The following is a 19,670-nucleotide window of genomic DNA, read 5'->3' on the forward strand; positions in this document are numbered from 1 at the left end:
GGTACTCCTTTGATAGGTGACTGGCTAAGAACTCCCCAAAGTCCTTGCTACACCTGCCTTAGAATTGCCTAGCAGCTGGGTTCAATGGTGCATGCCTGTAGTCCCAGTTACTCAGGAGGCTAAGACAGAAAGATTGTAAGTTCAAGGGAAGCATCAGCATCTTAGTAAGACCCTCAGCAGCTTAATGAGATCCTGTCTCAAAATATATAATAAAAAGGGGTAGCTCAGTGGTAAAGCACCCCCGGGGTTCAATCTCCAGTACCATAAAAAAAAATACTGCCCATCTCCTCCTTTTTCCTCCCACTCTCAGATAACACCTCAGAGCAGCCATCAATCCTGATCTGACAGTTCCCCAAACTTCTCTGAACTCCCTCTCTATTCCTCTCAGGTATTACCCCTCAATAAATTCCTTGCATGCTTAATCCCTTCTTGGGATCTGCTCCTTAGATAACCTAGAATAACATTTATTACCTGCTTAATACTTACTTTTACATCAACTCATCATTAAATAGACATATTTAAGAAAGAGATGTTACATACATCTCTACTGGAAATAGGAACCCAATATTGTTTGCATAAGAACAATATAATTGGGGGGGGGGGCACGGAGGCAAATGCCTGTAATCCCAGCTACTCAGGAGGTTAGGCAGGAGGATCACAAGTTCAAGATTAGCCTGGGCAATTTAGTGATACCCTATCTCAAAATAAAATAAAAAAGGCAGGCTGGGGTATATCTCAGTGGTAAAGTGCCCCTGGGTTCAATCCCTAGTACCACAAAAAAATAATAAAACAATGACCCCCCAAAAAATCACATGCTTAACAAACACAGGGAAAGAGTGTTTATTAAGCACATAACATTATTATTGTTATTTAATAATAATTAAATAATGTTATTTAATTTCTGCCAGATATCTAGAGCTTGCCTGCTAGAGAACCCAAATATGAGGATGGTTTGCTTTTGAAAGGGAATTTAGTTAATGTTAGAAAGGTATCAAAGACTCATTAGAGCTGGACACAGTGGTGCACACCTGTAATTCTGTAATTCCAGCTACTCTGAAGGCTGGGGCAAGAGGATGGCAAGTTGAAGGCTAGCCTAGGCAACTTAGCAAGACCCTATCTCAAAAAAACAAAAACTCTGGGTTTGTAGCTCAATGGCAAAATGCCCCTGGGTTCAGTACCTATAAGTAAGTAAATAAATAATAAAAGAGATGGGGATGTAGCTCAGTGGTAGAGCACCTCTGGGTTCAATTTTTGGGGGGTGGGGCATGGAGGCAAATGCCTGTAATCCCGGCTACTCAGGAGGTTAGGCAGGAGAGGGAAAAAAATCTAATAGGCACCAAGAGAAGACTTTTCCTGAACCTAATCAGAAGGATCAAAAGCAAATAAACAGGGGCTGGGGATGTGGCTCAAGCAGTAGTGCATTCGCCTGGCATGCGTGCGGCCCTGGTTCGATCCTCAGCACGACATACAAAGATGTTGTGTCTGCCGAAAACTAAAAAATAAGTATTAAAAAATTCTCTCTCTCTCACTCTCTCTTTAAAAAAAATACTTTTTTATTTTTATTTATTTATTTATTTATTATAATATTTTTATTAGTTATTTGGCCTTGGACCTTGCCAATGGTCTTATTCACTTTGTAGATGAAGAAATGAAGCCACAGGAGAAGTTAAGTTTTTATTGTTAGAATGGATTACCAGTACAGTACTGCCTCAAAACCAAGACTAACTAAAGCATCTGAACTTCTCCCTAAATGTTTGATGACTGTAGCTTTTTTTTTTTTAATCACTGAATACAATATGTACCAGATTTTTTTTTTTTTTTTTAAATTTTCGGCGGACACAACATCTTTATTTGTACGTGGTGCTGAGGATCGAACCCAGGGCCGCACACATGCCAGGCGAGCACGCTACTGCTTGAGCCACATCCCCAGCCCTACTTTTTTTTTTTTTTTAAAAAAAGCAAATAAACAGAATAACCAGAAGGACCAAAAACAAATAAACAAAATAACTTTCTCAATTGACACTTCCACTTTAACACAAGCTGGGTGTATTGGTACATGCCTGTAATCCAAGAGACTGAGGCAGGAGGATCACAAATTCGAGGTCAGCCACAAGTTCAAGGCCAGTCTCAGCAACCTAGTGAGACTCTGGTCAAAATAAAAAATTAAAAGGGCTGGAGATGTGGCTCAGTGGCTAAGTGCCTCTGTGTTCAATCTGTGGCACATTGCGGAGGCTGGTTTTGAACACAAGATTCTCCTGCCTCAGCCTCCTGAACTGCTGGGATTACAGGTGTGCTCCACCGCACCATGCACACTTGCAGTATTTAAAAAATATATAATTCATGATTGGAGGGAGAAATGGGAGGTTGTTCAGGGAGAGAGAGTCTCTGGATCTAGACAGCAGGAAGAACCTATATACCCGTTTTGGGGGATAAGATGTGGAGGGGAGGGAAAAGAAGGCAGCTATTTTATAAGCCTACCACTTGGGGTGAAACTGTGGAATGAAATTAAAATAAAATCACATGACATTATTTACACACCTGAGTTTGTGAATCTGGATTCATTCAGACTCTAAGCATCCTAAGCATATTAAAACAGCAATTCTTACAATAATAATCAAATTACTCCCTAGCCATTTAATTACATTTATATTTTCATGTTACCCCCAAATGATGGAGAATTGTTTCTTTCTATCTATCTATCTATCTATCTATCTATCTATTTATCTATCTATATCCTTAATGTACAGAGCCATATCCTCTGTCTCGCAAGAACAAGCTAGAAAGTTATTGGGCTCCGGGGGCCTTTGGAGAACTAGCTTGTAGTTTATTGGAAAAGGATACAGTGTCTTTTCTATGGGTCACTGGTAGGACAAAGAGAGCAGGTGTCACTTTAATAAGAGTTTAGTTGAAACTTGGTAGCAAATGAAGAAGCACCACCCTAACTGGAGAGAGAAGGAGAGGGAGGAAGGGAAGGTGGGAAGGAGGGAGAGAGGGGAGGAAAGAAGAGGAGGAGGGGGAGGGGAGAGGAAGAGAAAAGAAAATAATTTGACTACTCCAGGGATGGATTTTGCTTCTGGCAGGGCTGGATATAGCACTGTATTGGGGACTCTATCTCTTGGCTTTACTTTCTTCTTGTCATTAGTCTCAGGTGGCTGCTGGCAGCAGAGTTGGCTGCCCCAGGTTTATATCACATCCTGCCCTCAAGCTCAACCAAAGTTGGTTCTGTTTGGGTCTCAATTCTGCTCTTGAAGCAATCACTGTGGCAAGCTGACAGAAGCTCTAATTAACTGAGTTAAATGCCCACCTCCCACAGGAGGGGTGGAGTTAGCCTGTCTAGAACTGCACTGGCTGAGTGGAAAAGGAGCGATTTCCCAAGAAAATGAGACTGAAGTTGCTGGACCATAGGAGATGCTGGAGAACGTGAAAACACCAGGTGGTCTTCCTCAAGTTGAGTTGGTAAGGTCCTCCTTTCCCACCCTTTCACAGACACAAACGTGCTCCGATAATGTGGAGGAGCTGCTGAGATCTTGGAAAATTCTGAGTATGTATACAGACTGAGTAAACCTCAAGCCAGGGGTCCCCATATGGCACATCCCTGGCTGGGGGTGGGGTAGGGCTAGTGGACTCAGGGCTGATTCCTGCTGAGCTGAGCTCTGGATGCACATTCTTTGTATCCTGGTGCATCCTTAATGAGGGGCTTGGGAACTTCTCCCACTCACCATTCTAATTACCACTGGTATCAAGTTGATTAAGTCTATGCATCTTATCCTTCAGGAATATTTTGACTTTTCTTTCACAGAAATTTTAAGACAAGTTGGTCAGTTCTGCAATAAAGAACTTTTTTTTTTCTCAAATATTTTGGAGGTTTGTATTAAATTTGCAGAAGAATTTAGGGATTTTGGCTTTTTTAAATTCTAAGTCATCCAATCCATCATTATGGTAAATCTTTCTATTGATTAATATCTTATTTCATGTCTTCTAATGAAAAGTTTCCTAAGTTTATTCATGAAATTGGGCAATATTTTTTAAAATGTATTTCAGGGATCTTTGTATTTAGAATTTTTTTTTCCTGTCAAAAGTTTTCCCCCCCATTAGACTTTTTATTTTCCTGATTGTTGCTGGCATTTAGAAATATAATTGATATACACACCAATAGGTTTTCTATATGATTACTTTGCTAAATTATTTTAATTCTAATAATCACCTGCAAATTCTTTTGAGTTTCTATGTAGACAATCATACTGACTATAAATAATCATTTTTTTTCTCTTTCTTTTGGAATCCTTATACCTTTATTTCTTCTTTTTTGTCTTATGGTACCTTCAAGGACATTGATCTGATGTTGAAATGACCGTCCTGAGTGATGAGAATTGACAGTCTTGTCTTTTTCTTGAAGGCTGCTCCCACATGTGAAGTCAGTTTTTTAGAAAATATATCAGGCTGGGGCTGGGTTTGTAGCTTAGTGGTAGAGGGCTTGTATAGCATATGCGAGGCACTGGATTTGAACCTCAGCACCACATAAAAATAAATAAAATAAAGGTATTGTGTCCATCTACAACTCAAAAATATTTAAAATATATATATCAGGCTGTATACTTCTGACATCCATTTTCATGGTACTATACTATACATTAATAAAAACTAAAAAGAAAAAAATTTAGGAATCATCCTAACCTCTTCTTATTACTATGCACACTAAGGATGCCACTGAGCAGGTTTCAACTTGACTTTACATTACTGGGGAAAATAAGTCTTAAGTAAGAACACAGATGATTGCTGCCATGGACTTGGAACTATCAAGATGAGGAAGGGACACAGGGATGGTCTCAGTAGCTCCAGAACCAAATGAGAGGTGACGTGGAAGCAGAGAGAAGCAGATTTCCACATAGCAGAAAGAAAAACTATCATTGGTATCTAACCAGAGAATAGATTGCTGTTTGATAGTGAAATGAAAGTATTCAAGAGAACTGGATACATATTTCAAGGATACTGTACAGGACTCTCACTTCCAATATGGTGGGGGTATAGATCTTGCCATGTCTTCTGTCTCCTCCAACTTCAAGCCTGAGGTTTTTTAAAGAATTGGGTTCATTCAATCCTACTTGAGAGGTTACTCTATTTTCCTATAGTATTTAGAAAACTGAATTTACAATAAAGTTAACAAAGACAAAAGTTCGTTCTTTGTATATGGTAATAGCATTGGTACACCCTTGCCAAGTATGAGCATGAAAAAAACAGAAGAGAAAGAAAGAAAACACTATTAGAATTTCTTTCTCCCAAAGAAACACTTAGCACCTATTATAAGTGTGTATTTGATAATCATAGAATAAATATAGTTATAGTCTTTATTCTTCTTTTCCAAATCCTTAAACTTACCTGTGTTTTTTGAGGTTTCTAGGCATATATATCCACTGTTTTATAATTTTTTTAAAAAAGTTTTTATTGGTGCATAATAATTATACAGAATAGTGGTTTCATTGTAGCATATATATTTTTTCTATAGTCTTCACAAGTAACAGAAATAGATAAAGTGATCTTTTCATTGATTTGAAATCTTTCTTTTTTTAAAAGCTTTACTAATGGGGTTGACTGCCCTTTTTTCTAAAATAGGAATTTCCAACGAGGTTTTACAATTTTTTGAAGATGAGGGATAATTCTGATTGCATAGTTCCCTCTCCCCCCCCCCTTTTTTTTAATCTTTCATTCAACCCAGCGCCTTCTTTCTAGCAAATCTCCAGTTCGTTAGCAGATAAAAATACATCTGCAGAGTCTCCCAGAAGCTGCGCCATCAGCCTTGTAGCCAAGAAAGAAACCTCCTTTCTTGTGCTGCTGTAGAAATGTCTTCTTCCTCCTCCTCCTCCGGCTCACAGGGATCAAAGTCCCTTTCATTCTTGGATCGTTTTTCTCGGAGAAAATCTGGAGTTCAGACACGGCGAATACTTGAAGGCAGGTCTGCAGCCGTGGCGCGCCTGTCCCCTCCACAACCCCGGCAAAGCTGCGCCCCCTCGCCGTGCGCCTTGAGAATACGCCAGCCAAGCCGAGAAATCCGTTACCAGGCTGCGGTGTCCCCAAAGGCCATTCCAAGGCGGAAGAAGACCAGGAAAACCGCTGTGTTGATTCCCCCGCCCCTTGGGCTGGGCGCTCAGCAGGTCAGGTTACCGACAGGTGAGGTCGTCGGCCGGTTGAGCTGCGGCCGCTAGAACACCTCTGGCCAGATGTTCCCACTCCGCAACCCCCAGTAGCTGGTACCCCAGAGAGGGGCACCTACAGTGACCAGGCAGGGCAGGTTGCCTTGGGCGTATCGGAACTGGGCCTTGGAAGGGGCAGCGCCGCTCCCAAAAATGAGAATACCGCCCTTAGAAACTTAACATCTTTTACCAACCCCTCTTCTTTCTTTTCCTCCCCCTTCCAGGAATAAAGTAGATAGAGAAATGCAAATAAAAATAATAACAAAACTTTCCAGCCACCTCCCCGGTAAAGAGGAGAAAGAGGGTGTAACTGCATTCAGTTCCTGACTTCCTGAAATGCGTTTTCTAGTCTTAGAATTTGGGGATCAGGTGGTTAGGGGAGGCAATAATGTGAGTAGGCGAGAACTGGAGACTTGCTTTGAAGCTGCGTTTGCATAACCTGCACTTGGCTTTTGTTTCCACCATGTATTTATTTGGGGTGAAGGGGCTCTTGGGATGTAAGGTCTTGAGGCGGACGTTGCTTTGAAGGAGCAAGCCTTGTTTTTCTTAGATTGTGTGGCACAAATTAGTAAAATCACATATTCCAAAGACGCTACCTTTAAAAAAAAATTTTATTACTGTATATTCTGTTGTAGACAACCGGAAAGCTTAAACCCTCACGTTCCCCTTTACCAGGTTAGAGTCCCGAGGAGACTCTCGACCGCCTCCCACTTCCGACCACCAAAATTTCAGCAAGCCTCTGGAGCGATCCACAAGGTCTAGAGGAATCGAGCCATTTTCTGGCTTGCTTTTCTGAGACAAATCCACTCGGGAGGTGGGGGCCAACTCCCGGGAGGCTCTAACTCGGGGGAGGGGTGTCCCAGGGAGCAGACCTGCGGTTTACCTCGAGGAGTTCGTTCTGAGATGCACGTAAAGGGAGAAGGGGGCAGAGGGCTGAATAAAAAATGCCCTTCTTTTTTAAAAAAGAGGAGGGGGGAAGAATCAGACGTTAAATTCTTTTGCAAACATTCATGCCTAAGGAAGGGCTGGAACAGGCAGCCCCGGCCGCCGGAACCGGTCGGACAGGTAGCGAGCTTGTTGACACCGTTATGTTGCACGGCGCATGCTCACTCCCAAGTTTCCTGGTGCCTTTTCTATTCCACCTTATGAAACTTTTTTCCCGGCGTGGTCTCACCCGCGATTTAAGGCTTAGGTGTCGCCAAGCCCAGAGGCTGGGAGTCTCCGGGAGTGCGGGGGAGAGGCCCGGGCAACGCCGCGGCGGGGGGGAGAGGAAGAGGGCAGGCGAGGCGGGAAGGTGGGCTCTGACCGCCGGGAGCTGGGGACCCAGCCGCCACCTCAGCCCCTAGCGGGAAACAGTCGAGAGGAGGGGGCCTCAGCCTGGCAAAGGGACCCCACCATGCCCAAAGTCTTCCTGGTGAAGAGGAGGAGCCCGGGAGTCACGGTCCGCAGCTGGGATGAGCTCCCGGATGAAAAAAGGGCAGACGCTTACATCCCAGGTGAGCGCGGCGCGGGGGCCGGGCCTGGGCGCGGGGCTCTCCGGGTGGGGGAAGGGGCGGACGAGTTCTCTGTACTCTTGGGTCGGGGCTGGGCTCCCCCCACCTCATCTCCCTCTTTCGGGCAGAGGACGCTAGGGTCTTCCAGGCGGAGAAAAGAGGGGAGTGAGGCTGGGAAGCCTGGGACACCCTGCGCTCCCTTCCCCCTAGTGGGAGCCTCTAATTGCCCGGCGGCAGGACCGTTGGCTGCCGCGCGGGCGGAGGTGGCCCAGGAAGGAGGTTGAAAACCAAAAAGGGATACATTCAATCCCACGTCCTCAAGGTGGGTGGTGGTGCATGAAGGTCCGCCAACCCCTCTAAAGCTAGATTGGAAGAGGTCGGAGTCGCCTCCCCGGGCACAAGAAACTTGGCGCGCGGGGTCCTCCGCCGCGCATGACCCTCAGTTCCTCGTGAGCACCGGTTTGGGGCTAAGGATCTGACCCCAGCACCCCGAAGTAGTTCGAGGGGCCGAAATGGGTGTTTACTCGTATACCCCGGCGACATTGCCCACTTGGCCTGGTGCCCAGGTCCGGGGCGGGGCGGGGCGGTGGCGGCGGCACCGCCCGCAGGTCAAACTGCCGCGGGCGCCCGTGCCTGACGCCGCGTGAGTGTGTCTATCGGTTGCGGCCCCTCCCTCCCTCTGCAGTGGTCCTGGGCTGTCTGCTCCACGACCCCCCCGAGGACTGCCGCAGCGACGGCGGCAGCAGCAGCGGTGGCGGCAGCAGCAGCAGCAGCGCCGGGGAACCTGGAGGCGCCGAGAGCAGCTTGTCCCCGCGCGCCCTGGAGCGCGAAACCCCCGAGCCCCGCGACGCCGAGGACCCAGATGGACACTTGGCAGCAAAGCGGCGCCCGGTTGCCAGGTCAAAAATCAAGGTATGGTGTCGACTCTGCCCCCGCCGCCACCTGCACCACGCCCTGGCGTCGGGCTCCCGGGGCCGGCGCCCCTCCCTGCCGCGCCCGCCCGCGCACCCCAGCACCCGCGCCCCAAGCTGGCGGGTCACACTGCTCCTGCACCTGCCCCTGGGCGGCGGCCAGGGCTTCTCCGCGCGTCCTCTCTCCCGTGCCGCTTCGCCCAGTGGACCCGCTTCCAAAGCGGACTCAATCCTTTTGGGTGGCCCCGCCTGACGCCGATAGTGGCCTCTAGAACTGTCAAGAGGGATCAAGGACCACTTCCTCCCTTTAGCAGCCCATTCTACGCACAAGGCCTGACTCATAACCAGGTTTTGGGATTGCAGGGTCAGAAAAAAAAAAAAAAAAGAACGAGGGCTTTCAAAAATTCCATCCTCTGGGGCGCAGCCCCCTGCGCCACGTGATTTAGAGTTTCATATCCTTTGTGTTTTGAGGCAGCTTAGCACACAGTGGGCCTCTGCAACCACAGTTATTCCTAGTACCAATTGTGGAGTGTTTAGACGGGTTGTACTGGGCACTTTGATTCGTTGTTTCTCTCAAATCTTGGTGAATTAAGTTGATGGATAAAAGGGTTCACATAAGAATTTCTTTAGAGCCTTTAACCCAGTGGTTTGGAGCGTCTGTTTCCCTTTTACTGTCGTGCTTCGGCGCTCCATCAAGATTCTAGAATTGTAGGCAACATTATTTAGGTGCCCATGTGCGCTTTTTTGGGTAGACGTTCCATGATCGTCTGCTTAAAGGATCCGCTACCCCCCAGGATTAAGGAATCCCGTTCTACGGACTCACAGCCAGCCAGAAGTAGGGAGTGGTGTTTTATGAATCACCTGATCTGGGTTTCTAGCGTGGTGGGCTACAGTGCCACTCTGCAAGGTATGTGATAACTTTAGAACACTCCAGGGCGGTCCTGCCACCGTGGCCGGAGAGGGGGGTGGGGGAGATTGGGGTGGAGAATACAGCCTTAGCTGGGGGTTGTGAGAGCAGCGGTTAACTTTCCTGAGAGAGGCAGTCCCTCTCCCCATGCACATTCCTGGCTCCTGGGGCTTGACTCAGGGGTAGGCGGGGTTGCATTTGGTTATGAATTGTGGTTTGAGGCTAGAGCTAGAATCCGGAGGAAAGACCTCTTTAAAGGATATTGTCAACCGCGCCTGCTATTTAGCAGTCAAGAGTGTTGCTCAGGTTCAAAGTCAGTTGGCCTGTGGTGGTTCTGGGCCAGGTGGGGTTAAGTGGGTGGGAACGGTTTGCGTGAGGCTGGTAGCTCTGCCCTTTGGGAAATTCTACAAAGTGTCCCACTTGCATATTTATCACCAGGCTGGAGAGACAATCACAACCGTTGTTTTGGGAGGGACTGTAGCCAATTTGCCCCTCTGTCCCCCCACCCCACATTGCCCAGAATCCCCTGAAGAGAAACTGGGAGGTGTGAGAGAGATCTAGTCCCTTATCTAACATTTGAGGGCTTTCTTTCCTTCCCCAAGCAAATATCGCCATTGGAACCCTGGATTAAGGGAATAAATCAATCATTTCCAAGATCAGTCACTATGTTCTTGGGAGCTGGGAGGGTGTGTGTGGTGTAGTTTGCTCCTGTACCGTCTACAAGGATACTTCTCCCCAAAGTTTCCCAGGGCGTTTTTATTTACTGATAGCATTCGGGTTCCTTCTCTCTGCCTCTAACTCAAAGAGAGAAATCTTAGTATTAGTATTCTTTGATCCTTTAGAATATCAGCCATGGTATTGGTGGGTTTTCAAATGACTGATCAAGTTGTCCACAATTTAGCACCTTGTGCAATTCTAAAGTTCTTTGCAAGGCATGCTAAACTCAAAGAGTTTCTTTAAGAATTCGTTTCTTGGGCTGGGGATGGGCTCAAGCAGTAGCGCACTCGCCTGGCATGCGTGCGGCCCGAGTTAGATCCTCAGCACCACATACAAACAAACATGTTGTGTCTGCCGAAAACTAAAAAATAAATATTAAAAAAAAAAAAAGAATTAGTTTCTTAAGTGGAAGAGAAGGAAAGCCATTCAAGAATGAGGACCATTCATGATGCATTGCTGTTTGGGGTAGGGGTATTGAGGATGGAACCAGGGCCTCATGCTGGGCAAGTGCTCTACCATGAGCTAGGGTCCCCAGCCTGATGGCATGCTTTAATACCTCACTGGGCAGTGGGCTTTAATGATAGGAGTAAGGGCAAATTTGAGCCATTGTATCCTATACAGGGAGGCAACAAACCATCCTACTTTATGGAGTGCCTGCAGTATGCAAGGCAATGAAAACGCTCCCATCTGGGTGTTCCTTCTAGAATCCTCTTTCAGTTGTGGTGAAGCATCTAAGCTCCAGCTTTGTCAATTCTTAGCTTGTGACCTTGAGCAAGTTGCTCATCCTCTGGGCCTCAGTTTCCTTATCTGTAAAATGGGGGCTAACAATGATAGCTATCTAACAGAGTTGTGAGAATAAATAAGTTAAAGGTGCAACATGGTATGTGCCCAGTAACTGTAGATACTGTTTGGGTTGGTGGGGAAACATACATACTATTAACTATTATAGGAGAATGAATGTCCAACCAGAAGCATAGGCAAAGATGTGATCACTTCCAAATAGGGAAGTTTGCTTGACATGGATTTGAAGGCTGTGGAAATTGCTGGCAGGGCAGGCTTTAGGGTGGTATGGGTTGAGCCCCACAGCTTGAGTAAGGAAAAGACTCAGAGCTCTGGTGACTAAATGATAAGGAGACACAGCTGTTGGGGAGAGTTGGAGGTATAAGGTTGGAAAAGGAGGACAGGGTGAGATGGTTCAGGGGGCCAAGCCAAGAAGCATGGATGCTCCTGGACAAGAAGCTCTGGAAGGTTTTTGAGAAGGAAAACGAAATCCTACCATCTGTCCTCATAGACAGTTTATTTCCTCAAAGCCTCTTCCCTGATCTGTAAAATGAGGAAATAATAGAACTGGACTTGGAAGCATGGTGTTGGTTAAATAGTTAGATAACAAATGCAAAATATTTAGCTCTTTTGTGCGTGCACAAACTGTCTAACAGGGAGTTGGCTGACAGTGACATACAGCAAGGTCTGCTAAGGTCTAACATTGTGTTGCCTGCTATAGGGACTTGGGATTTGGCAACCTGTTCTTGTTTATGTGGTGAGGGGATCAGAAAAGGAGTCCTGGAGGCAGGTTAGGAAATGTGGTCCATCCCAGCTGCCTTTTGACTGTGGACCTCAGGGCAAGTTGTGAAATTGTCTTTTTAATACCGAGGATTCTATCATTTTACAAAACAGATTGAGGTGGGGAGATAACGTATATCTAGGACAGTGTTCATGCCAGGTCTCTTTGATTCCTTTTGTGATAAAACCATTTGTAGATCTCCAGCTGTGGGTTAGAGAAACACAGAAAATACTGATTACCTTTGTCCAGAGTCTTATCAAAAACAAAGTTTGGAATTAATTCAGTTGACTGATATTATTTATTTCCCAGTGTGGCTAGGAGAATCCAGAATCAAATACAGACTAGCAGGTGAAATTGTTCTCCTATCCATCCTGTACTTTTCTCTCTTCCTTCGGCCTCTCCTGTGGGTAAAAGAAATTGAGTTTAGTGGACACAGTGGTACATGCCTATAAACCCAGTGACTTAGGAGGCTGAGGCAGGAGGACTACAAGTTTGAGGCCAGCCTCAGCAACTTATCGAGGCTCTAAGCAACTTTTCAAGAACCTGTCTCAACAATTAGAAGAGCTAGAGATGTAACTCAGTGGTAAAGCACCCTGGGTTCAATCCCCAGTATCCAAAAACAAAACAGCTGAGTTTAGAATTCTTTGAAAGTACTCTCAATCTTTTACCTATCTCTCTAGTGTGACTTTTCCAGTCGTGACAGATATATGAACTTGGAATACTCTTTTTCTTCCCCATCACTTTTAATTATGGAGAATTTCAAAGGCAGAGTGGTATGTATCTGTCATCTAGCCCCAACAACCATTGCCCTTGACCAGTCTTGCCATACATACCTCCCTTTATCCTTCCACACATGACTTTGAAGTAAATCTCAGACGTCACTCTAAGTAATGCACAGAGTAACTGCAGACTACATCCATATACAGCTCTGGTCCCCGGAGATTACAATGTCTGGTGATTCTTAGCCAGCTTAGTTTGTGTAAGTGCACACTCTATGATGCCCACGCAATGATGAAATTGCCTAACAAGGTTTTCTGAGAATATATCCCTGGCGTTAGGCAATGCCTGACTGTATTGCGAGTATAAATAGTTCAGAAAGTACCTCTAATAGGTAAATACATGCTCACACCCACATGAACTATTGTTAAATATCTCATAAATTCCTACTCCCCCCCCCCCCCCCAGTTTGCTTAACCAGGTCTACAATGATGTCTACACATTGTAATTGATTGGCAACGTTTTTCAGTCTTTTTTAATTGATGCATTTTCCCTCCATTTCTTTTTATGTCCTTACAAGTTAATTGTTAAAGAAATGGGTTATTGTTTTGTGGAGTTCCCAACAGTCTGGATTTTGCTAAATGTATCACCAAGGGGTTTTAACATTCCTCAGTTCTCTCTGTTTTCTCTAAATGGATATTTGGCGCTGCAGCTGTACTGTCCAGTGTGATAGCCCTTGTCACATGTGGCTTTTTAGTTAAGTAAGATTAAAAATTAAGCTCTTTGGCCACGCTAGCTGTTTTTTTAGTGGCTCCCATATTGAACAGTACAGAATAGAATCTTTTGATCACCGTTAGAAAGTTGTATTGGGTAGTACTGTTTTACATGCTTGACCAGATTTATTTTATTTTGGCTAGAATATGTCACTGTGGGGTTGTATATTTCCATCAAGAGGCACTGAATATTTGTTAGCAACTGTTATGCTCAGTGGCTAAATATTTCGGGTTATCAGATATTGCAAAACAGTGATATTCCAGTTCTGTTCTTTATTTATGAGCTTACATATGTCTTTCTTTTTTTTTTTTCTTTTTGTGTGTGTGGTTTTAGGGATTGAACCCAGGGTCTTGTGCATGCTAAACATATGTTGTACCACTGAGCACATCTCCAATCCCCTGGCTCATTTATTTATTTAATACCTTTGTTTATTTTTATGTGGTCCTGAGGATCATATCTCACGTATGCTAGGCAAGCGCTCGACCACTGAGCTACAAACCAAGCCCATTTTTTTTTTTACAGAGAGACTTCCCCCATCTATTATTTGGTTTCCTTTTTTAAAAAATATTTATTTTTTAGTTATAGGTGGACACAATATCTTTATTTTATATTTATGTGGTACTGAGGATCCAACCCAGTGCCCCACACATGCCAGGCGAGTGCTCTGCCTTGAAGCCACAACCTCCACCCCTTATTTGGTTTCTTATTGAGACAGTTCATCCAGGAAAGGCAGAAGAATGCTTGATTCCTTACTGTTATTTTTTTTTTCATTTTTTTATTAGTTGCACATGATAATACAATGATCTTGACATATTATATCCTTACTGTTATATATGAATGAAGATAATTAATTGGCTAACCAAAATTCTCCAGTGATGGCCAATTAGTTATTTCTAAGCATTGTTGTGAAACATGGTTTTAGGTTGTTTTTAAAAAAACCTATCGAGGGGTTGGGGATTTAGCTCAGTGGCAGAGCGCTTGCCTAGCATGCGCAAGGCCCTGGGTTCGGTCCTCAGCCCTGTAAAAAACAACTAAAAAAGTATAAAAAAAAAAAAAAAAAAAACCTATCGATTTGATATTAGAAGGGAACATAAGTTCTGTCTCAAAACTCTTTGCCTCTTGTCACCTATCTACCAAGGCAGAATTGAATACTTTTCCTCTCTCCCCAGTGAAACTTGCTGACTATCTTCCTGTTGTATATTTGACTAACCAGACTTTTTTTTTTTTTTTTTTTTAACAGTACTAGGGTTCAACCCAGGGCTTTGCACGCTAGGCAACTGTTCTACTACCTCATTCCTAGCTCTTAAAAAAAAAAAAAGTAGGGATAGAATCTCACTAAGTTGCTGAGGCTGACCTTGAACCTGTGATCCTCCTGCCTCAGTTCCCCCAAGTAGCTGGAATTACAGGTTTTATAGCACTCTGACTAGACTCCTTAAAGTGTTCCCATCAAAGCCAGAGAATACTGCCTACTGTGCTCATTTCCCAGCACCTGGCAGTAGTACCTGACTCATAGGAAGATACAAATCAACACAGAACAAGAATGCAGGCAAGGAAGACAATTCTCCCTAGACATGAGTGAGAGCATTGAAGGAAAACACAGGAAAGAAGAGGAAAAGGGGATCTGGAAAAATGCTAAGAATGAATTATCAAGGTTAATTTATTTATTTATTTAGTTTTTTTTTTTTTTTTAAGTAATTTTAGCCTTTATTTATTTTGCTGTGCTGAGAATGAAACCCTGGGTCTTGCACATGCGAGGCACACTTTATAACTGAGCTACATTCCCAGCCCCTCAGACCACTTTTAAATTTGTATAAAGGTGAAGTGGATTTTTATTGTTGGAAAGGATGGCGTGAGTTTAACTGCAGATAATAGAATCCACAGCAGCTAATTAAAACAAAGAATGAGTAGTTAAATGGTACTAAATGAACCAAACTGGGCTCTCAGGAATGATCCTAAGAGCCCCACTGTAGAAACTAAATCACTTGTGGAACTATGGCTGCTGCCTCTATGGCTTGATGCTTCTGTTAATGAAGAGTGTAAGCTGACTGTCTCCTGCCTGGAATTGGGCAGAAGCCCAGTTAACTCAGGGTTGAAATCAAATCTCCCCAAAATGTGTGCAATTGGTAGAATCCAAGTCTCCTCTTAAACTATAGCTGCCAGGGAGTCTGGGAAATGTAGTTTGCAGCTCTCTAGCCCCTATAGTACAGGAAGGCCCAACAAAAGAAGTTGGAATTGATACTGAGATTGTCAAATCATAGGGTTCACCGCTGGAAACTTGGAAACTTATATGGCCCAGACTCCTTACTTTCTGAGTAAGAAAGGAAAAGCCCAGAAAGTTTTCACTGAATTATTTGCAGTTAGCCAAAGCCCTACCCATGGGCTCTAAGTTCCTATCTTGGGATAGAATTTTCTGAGGTGATAGAAAAATTCTATCTCAAGTTTTCATTGAATTCCTCACAGTCATTAGTGGCAGAGCCCAACCCAAGAATCTTTATTTTAGCATTTTTGTGCATTGTGGGACAACTACACCATCCAATATGACAGCCATGGTCAACATGTAGCTTTGACACTTCAGCCTTTATTGAGTCTGATGTTAAGGAATCTGAACTTGTTCCTCATGGAGATACAGGTTGGTTCATTTCTTCTCCCCCTTTCCAACATCAATCCCAGATCATGGACCTGTCCTGCCCTGACCTGTACTGAGGAGAGTATAATGCAAGTTTCACTTTTAAAAATCTCAATGTGGGTACCTTAGAGGCCAGGTGACCACAGATAGTTTATGTGTCTTTGAGCCTTGGTTTTATCTTCTGGCTTATAAGGAGGTATTCCCTTCATCATCTCTGCCTTTGAGGTTCTGTATTCTGCTTTGTTAGGGAAGTTGTGAAGTCTCAGCCTACATGTTAAATGGAGGGAAATCTGAATTCAAAAGAAGTTGGGAAAATATGCTAGCTTAGCATGCTGTGAGCATTCAGGCATAGGCAACATGTCAGTGGAAATCTTGTCCAAATGGCCACTGGAAGGTAGTCTTGAACTCAGAGTATCTTTCCACAGTAAATAGGACCATTGATTTTTTTTTTTTTTTTTTTTTTTTTTAATGGTACTGAGAATAGAACCCAGGGCCTTATGCATGCTAGGCAAGTACTGTTCCACTGAGCCACATCCCCAGTCCTAGGACCATTAATTTAATAAACTGGTCTAGTGGAAAAATCTTAATGGAAAATGGAGTTGTTCCCCCATTTTGTTGGTTTTTATTTAGAAGTTTGACAGGTAAGTGATCTTAGCCAGCTCTGAAGTTGGTCTTAGAGCCAGGTGAGATCCCTGCTTCCCTGGGTGCTCCTGACATTTTCCGCAGCCCTGATATAATAATCATTTTGGTTTTGCTGCAGAAGTCTGTTCTTTTTAGAAGGACTTGAGGGGAATTTTGTTTGTTTTTTAAAACAAAAGCTGAGTTGGGTTTGGTAGGGTACCCTGTAATCCCAGAGGCTTGGGAGGCTGAGGCAGGAGGATCCGGAGTTCAAAGCCTGCCTCAGCAAAAGTGAGGCACTAAGCAACTCAGTGAGACCCTGTCTCTAAATAAAATACAAAATAGGGCTTGGGATGTGGCTCAGTGGTCAAGTGCCCCTGAGTTCAATCCCTGGTACCAATAAATGAATTAATGAATGAATGAATACATACATACACACAGAGATCTTGCAGAGAAAGGACTATAAGCAGAAGAATAAGACAAGCCAAAAACTTGGAAAATTGCTTATTTGCTCTTCATCTTTCTTGCCCTGAATTAATTTCCAGACTGATGTCATTTCCCATCCTCTAGGGTAATTTCCCCACTTCATTAATAAGACTTTACAAAGTGATAATTTTGTATTCAGGGTGAGACTATTAGGCTTTTTCAGAAAGTAGCATGATGTAAACACCACCCTTGGCAGGTCTGGAACAGTATCCTATAATTAAATGCATTAACAATTTCTGTATCAAAACACATGAATGTTGACGCTACATGGAATAAAGTCTGTGCATATTTTCACATCAGCTTGGGTCAGATTTCACTGCCCAGGGAGATAGAAAAGAAATGTTAGTTTTCAGAGCTTTTGGGATTATAGCTTTGTGGATGAAGGACTGGGGGGTTTGTAGCTCACACTGAAGATTAGTTCTCTTGTTCTAAAACTGCAGAGAGAAAAATTCAAAAGCACACTGAGAAACTAAAGATTTTGACCAATTACCTTTTATTTAGGATCACAGATTTTTTGGAGCTGGTTTAACTGCAATAGGTCTTAACAAGTGCCAAGTCTTTTTAAAGTAGCTTATCTTCCTTAATTCCTTAATTTATTTCCAAGAGGCAAATATCATGATTCATATTTTACAAGTGATGAAATTAAGGTTTAGAGGTTATGTAACTCGCCTATATTCTCAGACTGTAAGCTGTGGAGAAGGAATTGAACTTAGAAAGTTGGAAAACAAACCCTACTGTTAGCTCCTGATACTGCTAAAGAGATCACATAGGACCATTTAATATTTTTATATATAGGGAAGCTATGACCCAGGGATATTAAATAACATTTCACATCACACAAATAACCAGGGCTAGGTTTTCATCCGATTCCTCAGCATTTCTTGTATCCCACAATCATAACCAATATGACCAAAATGTAACTTAGGTCTCAGTTTAGATCTCAGATGTAATTTGGTATAGTATTTGTAGAATGGAGTAATAAGGGAAGACTGGTAAACTCTCCTTTGAACTTTTAGGAGGTAGAGTGTTTGGTACAAACTTGTGTAAACATAATAAAAGTGCCCAGTGAGCAAATATGTGACCTGGGGAGGGAGAATTGGTCCTCTGGCCCAAGCGATGTCCTTCCAGGAATCAGAAAATGTTTTGTGCATTGCATCCTATCCTGGGAGAGAACTATAGAAACGTAGTAGATCTGGGCTGGGGGTGCAGCTTGGTGGTAGAGAATGAGCTTAGCATGTACAAGGCTGTGGCTTCCATCCCCAGCCCCAAAATGAATACAGTAAGTAATCAAATAAATAAATAAATATTTATGAAAAGTGACAGATCTGGTATTCTGGAAAGAATGTGATACATTTATTACTGTTCCAGTTTACCCAGTCTTGATACACAAGTAACCCCAAATTTGGTAACTAAAAATAATATATATTGTTTTCTTCTACTTGAGAAGGCTCAGCTGGGCAGTAATTTACCTGGGAGTTTATCTTGTGATTGCAGCTAGACGGCAGCTGGGGCTGGAGTCTACCAGGGCCTTCCCTACACTAGATATCCAAGAGGGCTCACTCAGAGGATTGGCAATTGATATGAACTGCCCCTGCCTCCAGTCTTTTCCTAGTTGCTTTGATTGAGTGGGTCTAAAATCATTTTTTAATAAGTACCTTCTGATGGATATATAAGTAGTTTTCAGGCTATTATTATCACAGACCAAATTTCAAGGCACAAGATGTGAAATACAAATTTTGGAATAAATTTTTTATTTAGGATTTATACTGCAAATATCCCTTCCTCTCTGAGAAGTGAAATAATCTGGCAGGCCTGCTGATAGTCTGGCAGAAGCTCACTTCATCAACCATAATATTTTACCACTTAACTAACCTTGCATTTTCTTTGAACAAGTCTCTCTCTAGGCTTTCAGTATAATTTGTTAACATCTGGTGGCTGTGTTGGTCATAAGGGTGGCATGCAGTGCTTTGTGAATGGTAGGGTGTACCTCCCAGTGAATTCCCTAAAGGAGTCTCAGTGGTGGCTGTTTTCAATGCCAGGAAGTAGGGTTTACAAAAAGATGGAGAAATGGGAAAATAACCTCTGCTGCAGGATACTTGGAGACTTTCAACTTTTGCTGTAGGAGAACCACAGGAAAGCTGGGCATGGTGGTGCACATCTGTACTCTTAACTGCTCTGGAGGCTGAAGCTTTTAAAGGATCACAAGTTGACATCCAGCCTGGGCAATTTAGTGAGACCCTGCCTCAAAATAAAATAAAAAGAACAGGGGATGTAGCTTAGTGGTAGAGTACTTCTTGATTCAGTCCCTATACTAGAGGGATTAAAAAAAAAAAGGAGAAAAAGAGAAAAGTATTGGCTGGGTACGTAGCTTGGTGGTAGAGTACTTGCCTAGCATGCAAGGGGACTTGAGTTTGATCCCTAGCAACACAAGGGGAAAAAAATAAAAGGAATTTACCAAAAAGATTAAGGTAAATAAAAAGTAAACAAGTGTTCAGGTTTTAATTGTGGTTGACAAGACATTCAAAAGACAGTTCAGTTCTAGGAGCTGCATATAGTGGCATATGCCTATTATCCCAGTGACTCAGTGAGGCAGGAGGATCACAAGTTCAAGGTTAGCCTTGGCCACCCTGGAGAACTTCAGCAACTTAGCAAGACCTTCACTCAAAATGAAA

The 19,670-nt window shown here is 43.5% G+C and overlaps 1 protein-coding gene across 1 annotated transcript in view; it reads left to right on the top strand.

Annotated features, from left to right (window-relative positions):
- The first annotated feature begins 7,584 nt into the window (after positions 1-7,584).
- The window catches only part of Ovol2 (ovo like zinc finger 2), a 30,777-nt gene continuing 18,691 nt past the window's right edge, over positions 7,585-19,670 (top strand). The window contains exons 1-2 of the mRNA XM_027922255.2: positions 7,585-7,684; positions 8,367-8,593. Of these exons, the coding sequence (XP_027778056.1) occupies positions 7,585-7,684; positions 8,367-8,593 (327 nt within the window). The remainder of the gene's footprint in view (positions 7,685-8,366; positions 8,594-19,670) is intronic.

Source organism: Marmota flaviventris, chromosome 2 (genome assembly GCF_047511675.1).
Source record: "Marmota flaviventris isolate mMarFla1 chromosome 2, mMarFla1.hap1, whole genome shotgun sequence".
In the NCBI taxonomy this organism is placed as follows: domain Eukaryota; kingdom Metazoa; phylum Chordata; class Mammalia; order Rodentia; family Sciuridae; genus Marmota; species Marmota flaviventris.